The sequence below is a fragment of the Micrasema longulum genome, unplaced genomic scaffold, assembly GCF_059751315.1.
Source record: "Micrasema longulum isolate JH-2025_06_02 unplaced genomic scaffold, ASM5975131v1 h1tg001940l, whole genome shotgun sequence".
Taxonomy (NCBI): Eukaryota; Metazoa; Arthropoda; class Insecta; order Trichoptera; family Brachycentridae; genus Micrasema; species Micrasema longulum.
The window spans coordinates 228,676-243,292 of record NW_028279114.1 but is presented as its reverse complement, the minus strand read 5'-3'; the positions used below and the strand labels follow the sequence as shown (position 1 = coordinate 243,292).

At 32.6% G+C, this 14,617-nt stretch overlaps 1 protein-coding gene across 1 annotated transcript; it reads right to left on the bottom strand.

Annotated features, from left to right (window-relative positions):
* Positions 1 to 1,110: 1,110 nt before the first annotated feature.
* LOC148273475 (beta-catenin-like protein 1) lies at positions 1,111 to 14,542 on the bottom strand. Its single transcript, XM_088238680.1, has 12 exons — positions 14,416 to 14,542; positions 14,078 to 14,293; positions 12,746 to 12,892; positions 11,503 to 11,634; positions 9,508 to 9,667; positions 8,700 to 8,791; positions 7,775 to 7,906; positions 5,790 to 5,938; positions 5,491 to 5,666; positions 4,411 to 4,589; positions 4,015 to 4,219; positions 1,111 to 2,804 (listed from the first exon to the last, which is right to left on the bottom strand). Exons 1-12 carry the CDS (start codon positions 14,443 to 14,445, stop codon positions 2,716 to 2,718), a joined length of 1,707 nt encoding a protein of 568 aa, XP_088094806.1. The 5' UTR covers positions 14,446 to 14,542; the 3' UTR covers positions 1,111 to 2,715.
* Between the last annotated feature and the right edge of the window lie 75 nt (positions 14,543 to 14,617).

Genomic DNA, 14,617 nt, shown 5'->3' with positions numbered 1-14,617 from the left:
GGTCTATAGCCTGATTCATTGATTGTTAATCATATCATTCTACACATTAAACGCCAAAACAACAGTATAGTAAAATTTTGGTTTGTTTAATGTACTTCATTTAAATAAATATGTATATTACAAAAACGTATTAATGATAATGTAATATGCAGGCAGCTTTGCTCCTGTTTACTTTATATGTCCAATTTATATTTGAATACATGGTATATCCAGAAAGTTAGTTTAAGTGCAGCGGTTTTAATAAATTAACTATCTCACCTCCTTTAGCACATGTTATCTGTAAACCTCACCATAAACCTGTTAATAAATGTGGGCTAGTTTAATCTTCTTTGCATTGAGGAAACAAATTACAGGCCTCAACTCACGAGGGGCGGGATTTTATTAAATTTTATTTAAGTGTACACAACAGTCAGCTAGCTCGTAATGGCGCTAACTCCTCGATTGCAAAACTTTGATCGCAGTGCCGCGATGACAAGAATCACAAACTGAACTTTTTTCTGGACATACCTCGTACATTAATAGATGGTACTGTGTACTATCGCTTAAGTTAGACCATTCCACACGTCCATAGATCTGCAGATCCGCCATAGATGAAGGGATTAGCAGAATAAAGGTCGATTGGCTATTTAAATTTCCTTGAATGTGAACTCGGTTGCATATTCTGATTAAATACCCACATCAAATTTTGTAAATCTCTTGCTTTTTGCTGCTCCAGTGTCATCAAATCAAACTTTAAGACTTATCCTCATATAGAAATCCTCTATTTAAAAAAAATCTGTTAGAAGCCTGTCATTGTTTTTACCTGTGTAGGACTGAATGAATGTAATTGTTACAATAAATCACTTGTGTGAATTCCCATGTAAAAATAAAAAAAAATGATTATGCATTAAAATAATATACCACAGACAAATAAATCACTACAGGTAATCGACAATGTTTCTTATTAAAATTAATGTGTAAAAAATATTTTCCAATAAGTAATTATTTTCTTTCAATCTTATGTTGTGGTTCTAAAATGAGGTTAATTACATACGTACTGTACTGTGAAATTATAGGAACTTTTTTTTTATAAAAACATTTATTATAATATTTATTGAAATAAAAAATGTGTTTTTGAAAACTTTTGTCTATTTTATTTTATTTGGCATAACAAAACAATTTGCAGCATTTGTATGAAATATGTATATCGTTGGCATACTGATAAAAACAGTCTAAATGAAAAAATTTAAGAAAACAAGTTAAAATACACTTTTATACTATTTTTTGAGTTTCCGACTGATAAAACCCTCTAAATCCTCTGAGGTTTAGTATCAAAGTTAGCAAATGTAAAAACCCAATAAAGTATTGTTTTTTTATTAAAAAGTGTATTCAGGTGAAAATCATTAATTCCATTTACTGTTTTTTTTTCCAAAATCTCAACTATTGAAACAATTTCATGCCTATGTATCAGTTTGTCTAATCAATCATAATGAGACAAATAAAACCTTTTAAATGATGTTAGCGATTTTTATTTGACCATAATACAGGCATGCTTATTCGAAATGTTTGCAAATGTCACAACACTTTTCGTGTTCTAAGAATGATTTTGCTAGCTTGGGGGAGGGCCCTACATAGCACATTTGAGAAATGTTCTAGCCATGACATCATATTTTTTAATTCTTAATTAAAATATTTTATTTCACATTTGTAATTAATTCAGTTCAGTTCACACAGAAAAAGAATACACATATATTATCACACCTTCGATAAAATAGTCTTAACTTAAAAAAACTGATTTTGAGTAAGGCCAGAAGGTATACATACCTACAGTAAAACCTCGTTTTTACGTTCCTCAAGTTTACGTTTTGCCGCTTTTTACGGCGAAATGTTTAGCTCCCATTTTTTCCATACATTCTCATTCAAATATTCCCCAATTAACGTTTTTTACATTTGCATAAACCCGGTTTTACATTGAAAATTTTTCGAAACTCCTTCGATCTGTCAAAAGACGCCGAGCCGTGCGCCGCTGCGTTTGCCTAAAATGGTGAATAATGTCAGAGTAAATAAAAAAAATTTAAAATTGTTGTCTCAAAGTAGGTGCAATGTAATGGACCATTTTGTTTAAGTGTCTAATTTTGACATTTTACTCAATTGTGACATGCGGTTGACGCATGTGCATGTATAGGAAGAATAAAATTTAAATTTTAAAATACAAATTAAAAATTGTATTTTCGTGTTTTTAAGGTTAAGTACCTACATTAGCGATTTACTTGACGTGAATGTATTGCTGCTGAAAAAAGAAAATGGCGGCAGATAAAAATCCTTTTTAATATTTACTTCTTCCTTTAACAATTCCAATACATCTTGGTATAAAATGAATAATATTTTTCGTGAATTAGCTCGTAGCAAAGGCCGTTATGTATTCATTTTTGCAGCGCTCACGTGTGAACTGTGGTCAAATTTTCGTATTGTCCCAACGTTCTGTCCTGTGCGTAGAGGCTGTTCACGGACCTAGGACAAAACAATATTGTCATATCTATTGTATTGTCCACTCATAAAAGGCCCTTTAAAGAGAGAAAAGAACAAAAAAAAAAATTAATGATAAAAACATGGTTTCAAGACATGTAAATTTAGTTTTTGGGCTCTTCTGGAAATTCCACTTTTTAAGTTATGACTATTTTATCAGATACAGCTGCGACATAATTAAATTTATATTTGTTAAGGAAAAGAAACTCTTTAGAATTTGTCCACCATTTGCAAGATGTGCTGTTGTTCCTGTTGTCGCCACTCTGGATTGCCGGCATCTCCCAAGTTTCCGGCATACTCTAGAAAAACAGTAAAGGATATAAATACAGATAATTCAACGAGGAAAAGCAAAATTAAGAACATGTATATCGATCGTTCTATTATATTAATTAGTTGGACAAGTCCATAAAGGAATATTATGGTTAAGAATGCAATTTTATTTCACATTTATTGACTTTCCTCTTCATTTGATTCACTACTTTTATAATTGAAACATATAAATTTGTAAGTGAAAATTCTTGATGGAGGTTCATTGTAATTTATTATATAAATAAAAGACGAGGGATACTTTAATCCACAAATTTGGAAAATCCAGTGACCGGTTTCATCGCTTTCGCGACTTCTTCGAGACTATTTATTTAGTCTCGAAGATGTTGCGAAAGCGATGAAACCGGTCACTGGATTTTTCAAATTTGTGGATGAAAGTATAACTCGTCTTTCATTTATATAATAAATTTAATAATTGAATCGTTGTATTCTTGAGACGTCTATAAAACATGAGATGTGGTGTTGGAGAAGGCTGCTGCGTGTACCTTGGACAGCCAGAAGGACGAATGCATCGATACTGGAAGAGCTCCATATTACAACCCGTCTGTCAGTGGTGTGTCTGAGAAGGATACTGTCTTTCTTTGGATATATTGCTAGACATGAGTCAGACAATCTAGAAAAAGCAATAATGTCTGGCCAAGTTGAAGGTAGGAGAAGCTAAGGAAAAAAATAAAGGAGGCTATGTGGCTAAAATTTGATGTGTCGGGCTGAGGACAGACTGGAGTGGAACAGACTAATCAGAAGAAATTGGTGGTCACGATCCTCAGCATTGAGGGACCGACTTGGAAGAAATAGAATAAAAAACTATTTACGGACTTTTTGTTGCATAAAAATGAATACTTTTTGATTACAATTTCTTAAAAAAGTATGAGCAATATTATATTATCTAACATTTAGAGGGTCGAGGGAATTTTATATTTTTAAAAATAATTTTAAAGTGACTTGACTTGCGGAATTTAGTTAATGACTAAGAGGTTTTTGAAAATTACAATTCAATTGCAAAATATCACCAAAAACTCTTTATAGTTTAAGAAAACAGTTTAAAAGCAATATTAACTCACTGGTTATATTAATCGCTCAAAGACAAAAAGTTGATTAACTCAGTTTCGTTTACCGGGGATATTTGTATATTCATTGACACTTTTTTACATATCCCCTGGACAGGTCCAATAAAGGTCTCACCTCTCATGACGTGGCGCACAGTCTTGAGAGAGCCCCCCCTGAGGGCGAGCACCTGCTGCACTCGCTGCTTGATGATGGGCAGTCCAGAGGCACACACCTCAAGCATCACATGGTCCACCAGCTGCAGAGTGAACAACCCCCCGGACAGGCGGCGCAGGTACAGCTCCTCTTCCTCTGACTCCATCACCTCACCATCCTCGCCACTCTGAAGCAAGAACAAATGCGATTAGATGACCGACGACGATTTCTCGTTTATTTGTTCTGTAACCGTGATAGTTATAACTAAGAAATCTGAATTGGTCTTTCTTGACAGACTATTGACGATTTTTTCGTTTGTTTATAATATGAAAATGCACGATTTCTAAAATAATATTCTACAATGTGAATCGCATCTACCTGTCTTTCCTTCTCTACTTCCTGTTCCACCTTATCCACTTTGTCCAGGTACTTAAAGTGCAGTTCCAACAGCCGGTCCACCTTCTCCAGGTCGTTCTCCGTAAACTTGGTGAGCAGCCGTTGCCTCTGTGACCCTCCACAATTCCTCATCATGGATGATATAATAGAGATAACGTGCTCTGAAATAAATTTACATAAATCAATACAGACTTTTAAATCAAATGTATATTAGATATAGACGTCCCGGAAAAGGCTGCTTGCCTATAAGTACATAACTCAAAATTAATAGCTAAAAATGGACAAGATGTGATGACCCAAAAGAAACATACCAAATCCTAACCGATCGTTATAGTGAACCAAAATGAACTATTTTATGCATAGAATTTTCTAACAAAATCTGGAGTGCTATCCTGAACCACTCTCGTGGCACGAGGAAACAGTTTTTCCGTGTATTTTGTATGTAAATACATGAAATTTGGAATACCAGCCCTGGTGGCTTATATTTTGTTTTATGTTTATCAATACTTATTATATATTGGTAAATTTAACCGGGTCGTGGTCCCGTGGTTAGTGTCCCGGACTCATGGATCAGAGGGCCGAGATTCGAACCCCACTCGACCAAAACTTGATTCCCATTTTTTAATGGTGAGTTATTTACAAGTCGTTGAAAATGGCCCCCAGAAATTGAAATATTTAGGTAAATCGTAAGAATGCAAATATTTTTTTTTCTGTTAAAAAAAAAAATACTACTATAATGTTGATATCACTAAACATTACTTGAAAAATATTTTTAAATTCTCAAAAAACAACATAAAAACTTGTATGAAAACTTTAAGGCTGAGGCTTCTGTGTAACAAAAATTATCTAGATACATAGATTGGAGTGCCGATCCTGTGCCCTATGCACCAATAGGTGCGAATAGGGAAATGATGATGAAGAACAGTTTCTTGAAGCGATTAGTGCAATTTCTAATAAAAACGATATTGTGTTGCAAGAAATGTTTAACTTTATGCAAATATTAGGCAAATAAAATTATTTTCTATGTAAATAACTAGTAATTAAAGTAATTTCAATAATCACCTTCGTGCTGGTCAGTTGTGAGAACTCTCTTTCTCTTGGGTGTCTTCATAAAGAGAGGGAAGATGGTCCTCAGTCCGAGGATGTCCACAAACTTGTTGCAGTTGTCTTTACCATCGGGGCCGGCCATTGCGTGGTCTAGGACCTTCAGGGATCCATTTCTAGAGAGCTTTTTTTCTCTGCAAAAAGCAAATGGAGACTTAAGTCCTTAGAAGCGGTGATGTGATGGGCAAGCTGTAATCTGTTGCGCCTCGATATCTCTTGAATAATTCGACAAGTGAGTCTGTAGCCACGAGATTTACCTGAGCATGAGATTCATGAGCTGCAGTCCCTCCCCTCGCAGGAAGCGATCCCGGTTACAGGAGGCCATGAGGGCAGAACACAGAGAGTTGAAGAGATTCTCCATCATCTCTTGCTCCTCATTGCTGCTTGGATCATGTCTCTTGTAAAACTGAATGACAAAAAATTCACCGCTTAAAATAAATAGTCGATAGAGTATTTATTATACAACATTTTTTTAATTTCTGCGGAACCTGTAACGAGACAAACATAACAATCATAAAATTAATACACAATTTATCCTACCTGACCCCTAAATCAACTGTACGAAAAAACACAGCAGTTTGAGGTTAAACACTACACGGTAAAAATTGTACGTAAAATTGCAATGGCAAATATACAAGACGATAACATATTGTAATAGTAACCAAAATGCTAACATATGCAAATATAATATCAGGGGTACTATTGTGAATCTTCTCGCGGGGGTAGAGAGCGGTTAACTTGTGGATTTTAATATTTTACATGGGACTACACTTCATATATGGCCACATTGATGATTAAATGTCAAATAATGTAAAATAATCACTTTTATAATTGACATTTCCATCACTATACAACTGTTAAAAAAAAAAGAAAAATTCGAATACGGTTTGGTCAATTCAACCTAATTAAGTGTTTTGGGCAACGCTTAGGGTCGCAATAACGTTTTAACTAAAAATCATTATGTTTTGTTTCACGTGTTCAAAGTGAAGTCGCATGCAAAAAAATAAAAATCCCCAAACTTCTTCTCAACGAGGGAGAAGTTTCAGAAAAGTATCCCATACAACAACACTGAACTACTAACTACTAAAATCTAAATAAAAATTATGCTTAAGGATTTAGAACCGGGTTGTGGTCCTGTGGCTAGTGTTGTCACGGATCAGAGGTCTGGGGTTCGAAGCCCGCTCTGCCACAACTTGATCCCCATTTTGCATTAATGAATTATTTACAACTCATTGAAAATGCCTCAAAAAATCTAAATATTTAAGTAAATCATAAGAACATAAGTATTTATATTATTTATTGTTTCAGCATTTACTTTGTGGAAAGACATTTTGAATTTATTTAAAATAAAACACTTTGTAAATTTACCACACAAGAGTTTATTACATTAAATACACGACTAGTTTCGAGTAATCAGTATTACCCATCCTCAGGTGTAAATATAAACTAAACTAAAATACATACACAGATTAATATTAGGTACTGATAGTGTTGGGTGGAAGGGGAAAGGTAATGTGATTTCCGATAATTAGGAAAACTCCATCCCCTCCACCTCACATTACCTTTCCCCTTCCACCCAACACTATCAGTACCTAATATTAATCTGTGTATGTATTTTAGTTTAGTTTATATTTACACCTGAGGATGGGTAATACTGATTACTCGAAACTAGTCGTGTATTTAATGTAATAAACTCTTGTGTGGTAAATTTACAAAGTGTTTTATTTTAAATAAATTTAAGTATTTATATTTTCCTAAAAAAAAAATTATCAGCCATTATAGGGAAATACCACTTTTTTAACATTTTTAAAGTAATAAAGGTCTATGAAATACTGTCCAGTAAAAAAAAAATTTTTTGCTTATTATTAATAGCATAAAAAATATTTTTAAATTTGTAATTTTGAATTCCCGCAAATAAGGTCATTTCATTTACATGTTTATTTATTCCTGACCATTCAAATTTGTTAAGAACATTGTCACGAACATGTCACGTTTTTCTAATGACGTATTAAATTTCATTTTTAAATTTATACATGAAAACATTTCTCCACAGCATCCATTTTGATTTTGAGAGTAAAATTAATTATTCTAAACCCATTTCATATATTTTTATCAGTATTCGTAGTATGTGATATTTCCCTATTCTGTTAAGTCCCACAGAACGATTCTAAGCAGAGGCGGAATAATAATCAGTCTTTAAACGACCCAATTAATTATTTGTAAACAACAAAATATTACTAACAGCAAGTTGCTGAAGCAGAACGTCTATTCCATCTAAATCCCCTAGGAGAAGTCTGTTGTCGTTGCAATCTTGGACCAATATGGAGAGGATTTCACTGACATACAGCTTGTTTGGGTCGAAGGGCGCCTTCATCTAAAATAAAAGCCGCATATAAAAATTCAGTTAATAAATCATTTTTAAAACTTCGAATCAATATCCGGCTAAATCACATGGTAAAAAAATAATAAAACAATGTTATACAAACAACAATATGTGAACAATAACTACAAAGTATACAAAATATTCAACTACACTTTATCATTAAAATAAATCCAACACCTTACAGTCCTCATCGAAATATGATATCTCAGTTCAAAAGACTAAAAAAAATATATCTGGTATACATATTTTTTAATTTATAAAAACATAATTTGTGCCAATTTTATATCAAACTTAAAATTGAGTACCAAAGTAAAACAAAATGTTAATGGTTATACATCATTCGAAAGAAAAAATGTCAGCTATATAAGATATTTAGTTAGCTTTTACGTTACATATGTATATTATTTTAATTGAAATCAAGCCTTCAAAATGGAATTTCAAGTAGACAAATGTGAGCATTTTCGACACCTCCTTGTCTTTACGTTTAATCGAGGGAATAAAGGAGAAAACAAATAAGGAGAATACATTATTAACCAATTTGTCCTTTTCTTATCTTGATTTGAAAAAAAATGGAAACAGCTTATGTCAACATCGATCTTAAGGTTTTATAGTTAAACTTTCATGGGAGATTTCGAGAAAGGATTTCTTATTTATTATAGACCCCGATGATTCTCTTTCATTACTGTACAACAAATTAGTAAATAATAAATTCTCCTTATTTGTTTACTCTTTTATTTCCTCAAGTTAAAGAAAATAAGTAAAGTTAGACGGTAATAAAACATACCTTCAGTCTTTTCAAAAGCCATTGCATAAATCCTCGCTTGGCAACTTCAGAACATAACTCTGGTCGGAATTCTGTGATATTTTCTATTATACCTGCAACCATGTAAGCGGGGTCATTATTAGTACGTTCAATGTTGGGAAATTTTATTTATACGGTATCACTTTTTTTTCTATGGCATCACTAAAAACAACTGTCATATAGATCGCTGCAAAAATGTTTTACATTTTTATGACAAATTTTTAACCCATCTTTTCTTTAACTTTAAATATTTCTAGTGTTATGTTTGAAGCATCGCAATTTATTGAAATTTAAACTTTATTGTTCCTAAACGGCACCATTATTACGACATAATTTTGGCTTTTTTGACACATCAAATTAATTCCGAAAATTTTTTAAAGTTTATCCAAAGGCCTTTTACACGCTTTCAAGACACAAGCAGGCATTTTGATTTCGATTCTAAAGTCACATTTGTTGATCGAGCATTTGGGCATGTCATCATTTTCGAATGCTCAGGGCATGTCTATGTGTATTAATATGTCAATGAGGATAGATTATTCCACAAATGACTAGCAATCTCCTAAAATACTTACCTAAAGTTACATATATTATTTATTGTTTAAGCATTCACTTAGTTCAATAACATTTTAAATATATTATAAATAAAACCCTGTATTTTTACACCACACACGAGTTTATATTTACATTTTATGATAGGTAATTCTGAATACCCAATATTTAATGTTTTCTTATTAATATCAAACTCTTGTGAGGCGTAAAAATACAGTGTTTAAATTTATTATATACTTACCTAAAGTGTTATGGACTCCGTCCCTTTCTTCGGGTACCTGCTCATCGAGCCTGTTAAGGTTATGCAGCAATAATGGAATGGCCTGGCCTTCGAGCAGCGCTTCCACGAGAGTCTCTGCCCCCTCAGTGCTCTCATGCAAAATGTCAACATCTGTCAATTCCTGAAAACAGTTCATTGCATTAAAATTAACTTTAACTTCTACCCACAGCAATAAAGTTTTAAAATTGAATACAAATATCTTCGCAAATAATTTTATCACACTTCTGAAATATGCTACCGAAGAAAATATTTATATTTTGAATTTATTTTCATATGGCTGTAATTTGATGAATTGGATTTTAATATTGTAATGTTATCAAAATATATCCACAAATTATATATGTACAACACACGCAATTAAATATTAATTAATCAAATACAAACATATAATATTTTGGGTAGCGAAAACCTGAAAGTTCTCGGCCCAAATTCAGAGCTTACAGTAGACCCCATGACCCATCCTCTAGTTTGACTTCCTCATTGAAAGTTACACGGCAAGAGTGGGCTCACTGAATTTTTTAGATTTTTGAGATAATTATGCTTTTTTTTCCCCCGAATTGGTTTGATAAAATGGAATATTTGAAACTATGCTCCTATGCTCAAATATGGCTCCTTGTTTTATAGATAAAAAGAAAAAAAATGCGGCCATAGCTGACAAAAAAGCGGTTAAAATGCAACGAAGACTTCAGTGCACTCGTTTTTGTCTATTCAAGGAAGCAGTATTTTTTTTAATTTAAAGTAGATATTTATGTTGGACTTTTCTGTGATTGTATATAAAAAAATACTGTACATCCAGTTGACAATCTTATTTATTTCATAAGAATGCAGTGCTCTACAAATAAAGTTGTTATTTTTCAATATTTAAATATGTAAAATTTATTATTTGTCAATGAGCTAATATATATTCTTCTTCTTCTTCCAAGTCGGTCCCTCAATGCTGAGGATCGTGACCACCATGAACACTTCTGATTAGTCTGTTCCACTCCAGTCTGTCCTCAGCCCGAAGAACCAACACATAAAACACACAACGGCGGCCTCCGTGGTGTAGTGGTCAAGACGCTTGACTCACGCACGGAAGGTTCCGGGTTCGATTCCCGGTGAGAACGCAAAAATTAAAATGTGATTTTTCTCAAGCCTGGGTGCTCTGTGATGTAATTCACCACTGTAATTAGGCCTCCTGGCCTGTTGTGGTGCAAAAAAAAAAAAATGTAAAAAATGTAAAAAAATTTTAGCCCCGTAGCCTCCTTTATTTGGTCAGTCCATCTATATGGAATTCTACCCAGGCTTTTCTTACCTTCAACTCGGCCAGACATTATTGCCTTTTCTAGATTGATTTTTAGATTTGCTATTATATATGTGTCGGTGGATATTAAAATTGGTTAAATCCAAAATTGGTAAAAAAAACATTTTTTGTGGAAACACGATTAAAAGTTTAGTTTTACATAGAATACTTATTTCAAAAATGGGAATATTATACCATAAAAATTGCTGTCATTAGTTTGATTTTATACCAAAATCGGCAATATCCACTCAATAACACTCAAATAACACTCAAAACGATAAGTTTTATTTATTTTTTACTTCGTAAAAGTGACAACCCTGACACAGACATTCAATGACAGATTAGATCAAAGCTGGTTAAATCCACGAATTAATTTTATCAAAACTGGTTAAATCCACGAATTAATTTTATCAAAACTAGTTAAATCCATTCTGATATATCAAAATGGGTTACATCCAAATTATATATAAGTTTTACACGGAAACTAAGTCTAATCGATCAAATCAAATAACGTAGAATACTTTTATTACCTACGTCAGACCTACATATAGTCTAAATAACAATTTAGTCGAATAGCAATAATCAGTTTCAGAAAAGGGTTCTTTGTGAAAAATGCTTAGTCTGGATGTATCCATTTTTGATGTTAACATAATATTTTGAATGTAAATCCTCACCTGTATGAGATGAACAACTTGTGTGGAGATGTCCGTATTGTCATGTGACAAAAGTTCCAATAACGATGGAATACATTTCATATTCACTAATACTGGATAGTAATCGGGAACTGTTGCCACAACACTTAGGTCCTGTAGAGTACACAAAATTATTCCTTTATCTATCACTTCACTCATCTAATGAAATAAATCTTTGCATCATACGTTTTTTACTCATTCACTGTTCAGGCTGCAAAGTCAAAGGTTGCAAAGTCAAAGGTTGCAATAACAGGGTATTTTTAAAAGTCAGGAATTATGTTAAAAATGAAACATATATTTATACTTTTCATTTTGGCATCACACATCATTCCCACAAATACTCTTATAATAAAACGTGCAAACAACTAAAGCACAGAAACGTCACATGTGCCATTTGTCCCATAGGGCGCAAAACTTCTCATTTTCGGGTAATTAAAAAAAAGCCTATTTTAAACAATCGTATTTTTTTTCTCAAACAAAAAAATTAAATAGAAAAGACCATATTATTTATCAATCAACGTGTTTAACATACTTCTCCAAAAAAATAAGTTGACAGGTAACAAAGATTTCAAAAAATAAATCAAAATCTGGTTAAAGAATAGAAAAAATTTCAAAAATATTTTCATGACATTTGAACAATGGGAACATAAACAAACTCTGTCCATCAGCCCTCCTTAAAACAGGTTACCCTACGGAGGAGGTCAGTTAAATCGATTTTATAGTTCATTTTCAAGTTGTCTTCTTTCATTAGATCACTGAATCAAATTCAATTATAAATACCTCTCTCCCGCTTCCACTCTCACCAAGTCCACTATTTACCATTGTGTCTTTCTACTTTCTTTTATAATAAGTTTCTATGTATACATAACATGTCCTTAAAAATGCCCATTAGGCGTATATATAAATAAATTGTCATTTTTTTTCATATGATGCAAAAAATATATAAAATTCCCTGTCTGGGATTCTAACCCGGGACCTCTAGACCAACAATCAACCACTTGATTTTATCTTAAGAGTATTTTCACCTAAAAACTCTCGTTTAGGATTTTGGTTTTGTTTCACATACACAGAACTGTATTTTTTAATGGGATAGTGAAAGATTTATTTATATTTGCATATATTACACATACTGAACTTGGTTTTTCTTTCACCCTGACATGTAGAAACAGACTGAGATTAAAAGACTTGATAATAATAATTTCTTCACTTAAAAAAATAATATTACCTGAAGGGCCTGATGTAAGTCAACCTCGCTCTCCATAAACTTGTCAGCCTGTTCTGGAAATTTGATTCTCATCTCTCTATTCTTCAGCGATTTCTTTTCAAACATGAGCACCAACCTCTTTACAGCTGTGTCGTCTATAACTTCTCCCTGAAAAAAGTGAACAATCAGTAATATAATTTATCCTCGGGGCAAATTTAAAAAGGAGCAAAAGCAACATTTTTGATTTAGGTTTTAAGTTTAAAACTACCGGACATTCACGGAGACTGGACCGCTGTGCACATGCAAACTACGAGCCCCCTGCGTGATATCACATTGTTGGCCCATTTCACACAATGGCTAAAATCTACACAGCTTGAAAAATACAATACGGTGGATCGGTATTTATTGTTTTACAATTATTTATTTATTTTGCCTGTGAAACGCAATAAGTAGTAGTACACCATGAGACCGAATAACCTCCAATCGATTTCCTTTTGCAGGATTTTTATTCATTTTATTAATGATTTTGATAAAATTATCATAAAAATCTCTTTTGTTAAGTTTTGCTAAATCATTTTAATCGGGTTGTGGTCCCGTGGCTAGTGTTGCGAACTCACGAATCAGAGGTCCAAAGTTCAAAACCACCAACTTGATTTCTATTTTCTAATAGTGAGTTATTTACAACTTGTTGAAAATGGTCATCAAAATTGAAATATTTGGGTAAATTATAAGAACGCTAATATTACTTTTTTTTAAAGTAATATACTGACCAAGCAGTTTTGATTGATATTTTTTTGCTTTATAAAAAAACTAAAAATGTAAATATTAGCAAATTTACTAACGAATCTAATAAGTGTCTATCCACTATAATTTTACCTTGCTGTTTACATTAAGATAATATGTGTGAAATAGGCTATTCTTTGTTGGGTATCATTTGGCTGGTTTGTTTATTTGGAAATTCTTGTAATAATGAACAGACTAGTCATTTATAACACGCCAGTTTGACATAAAAAGTTAAAGAGCTATTATTCTTCATAGCGTCAGGGCACTAGAGAATGAAGGCAATTACACACAAATAGAAATGCCATCTATCAGGCACTGGTAATGCGTCTATTTATTTATGTGTCAGATTCACAAATTAGTTCGCCTATCATAAACACCTGTTTGAAAAAGATCCACTATGAAAAATAGATGTCGTGTAATTTAAAATCTAAATTGACGGTAATTACCTTTTGAAAAACATAACAAAACACAATAAATAATATGTGCAATACTTGAATTTGCATTTCAGTTTTTGAGTGTTTTACAAAATTTTCACACATATGATAAAAACAGTTTAGGAATATTGCCAACCTGAGTTTCCTCGTTCTCTACATATTGCAAAATATTTTCTCTTTCCAAGTCTGTCAGGGCTGGTTCTGTTTTAGGTATGTGTCGGGATGCATTGTGTTTAACAATGTTTTCTGCCTTTGAGCGAGCGAGGTACCGCATTCTTTTGGCGACCGTCCCTTCCTCGTCTGAGTTCTCATCGGAATCATCATCATTGGGACGTTTCGGAGTTGGAACTGGCTGTAAAATATAGATTTCATAGTACAATCATTTAACCTCAAACTGAAATAGAGCATGGGTTATGTGTAAAAACGGTATTTATGATATGTTTAATATTGTACTAGTGTTTTGGCTACAGATACCTTAAATGCAAGTAGTTCTGTAATATCCATTATTACTAATTAATAACACAAATTAAATTACAACATATCACTGTTCGCTGTCAAATTCAAAACATAAACATTAACCCATAGAAAATTGGACAAGGACAAAACTAGAGAATAGACAATTTAACATTAATTTTAGTGATGCTCTATAACAGTGTTTTTCAATCTTTTTGAATAA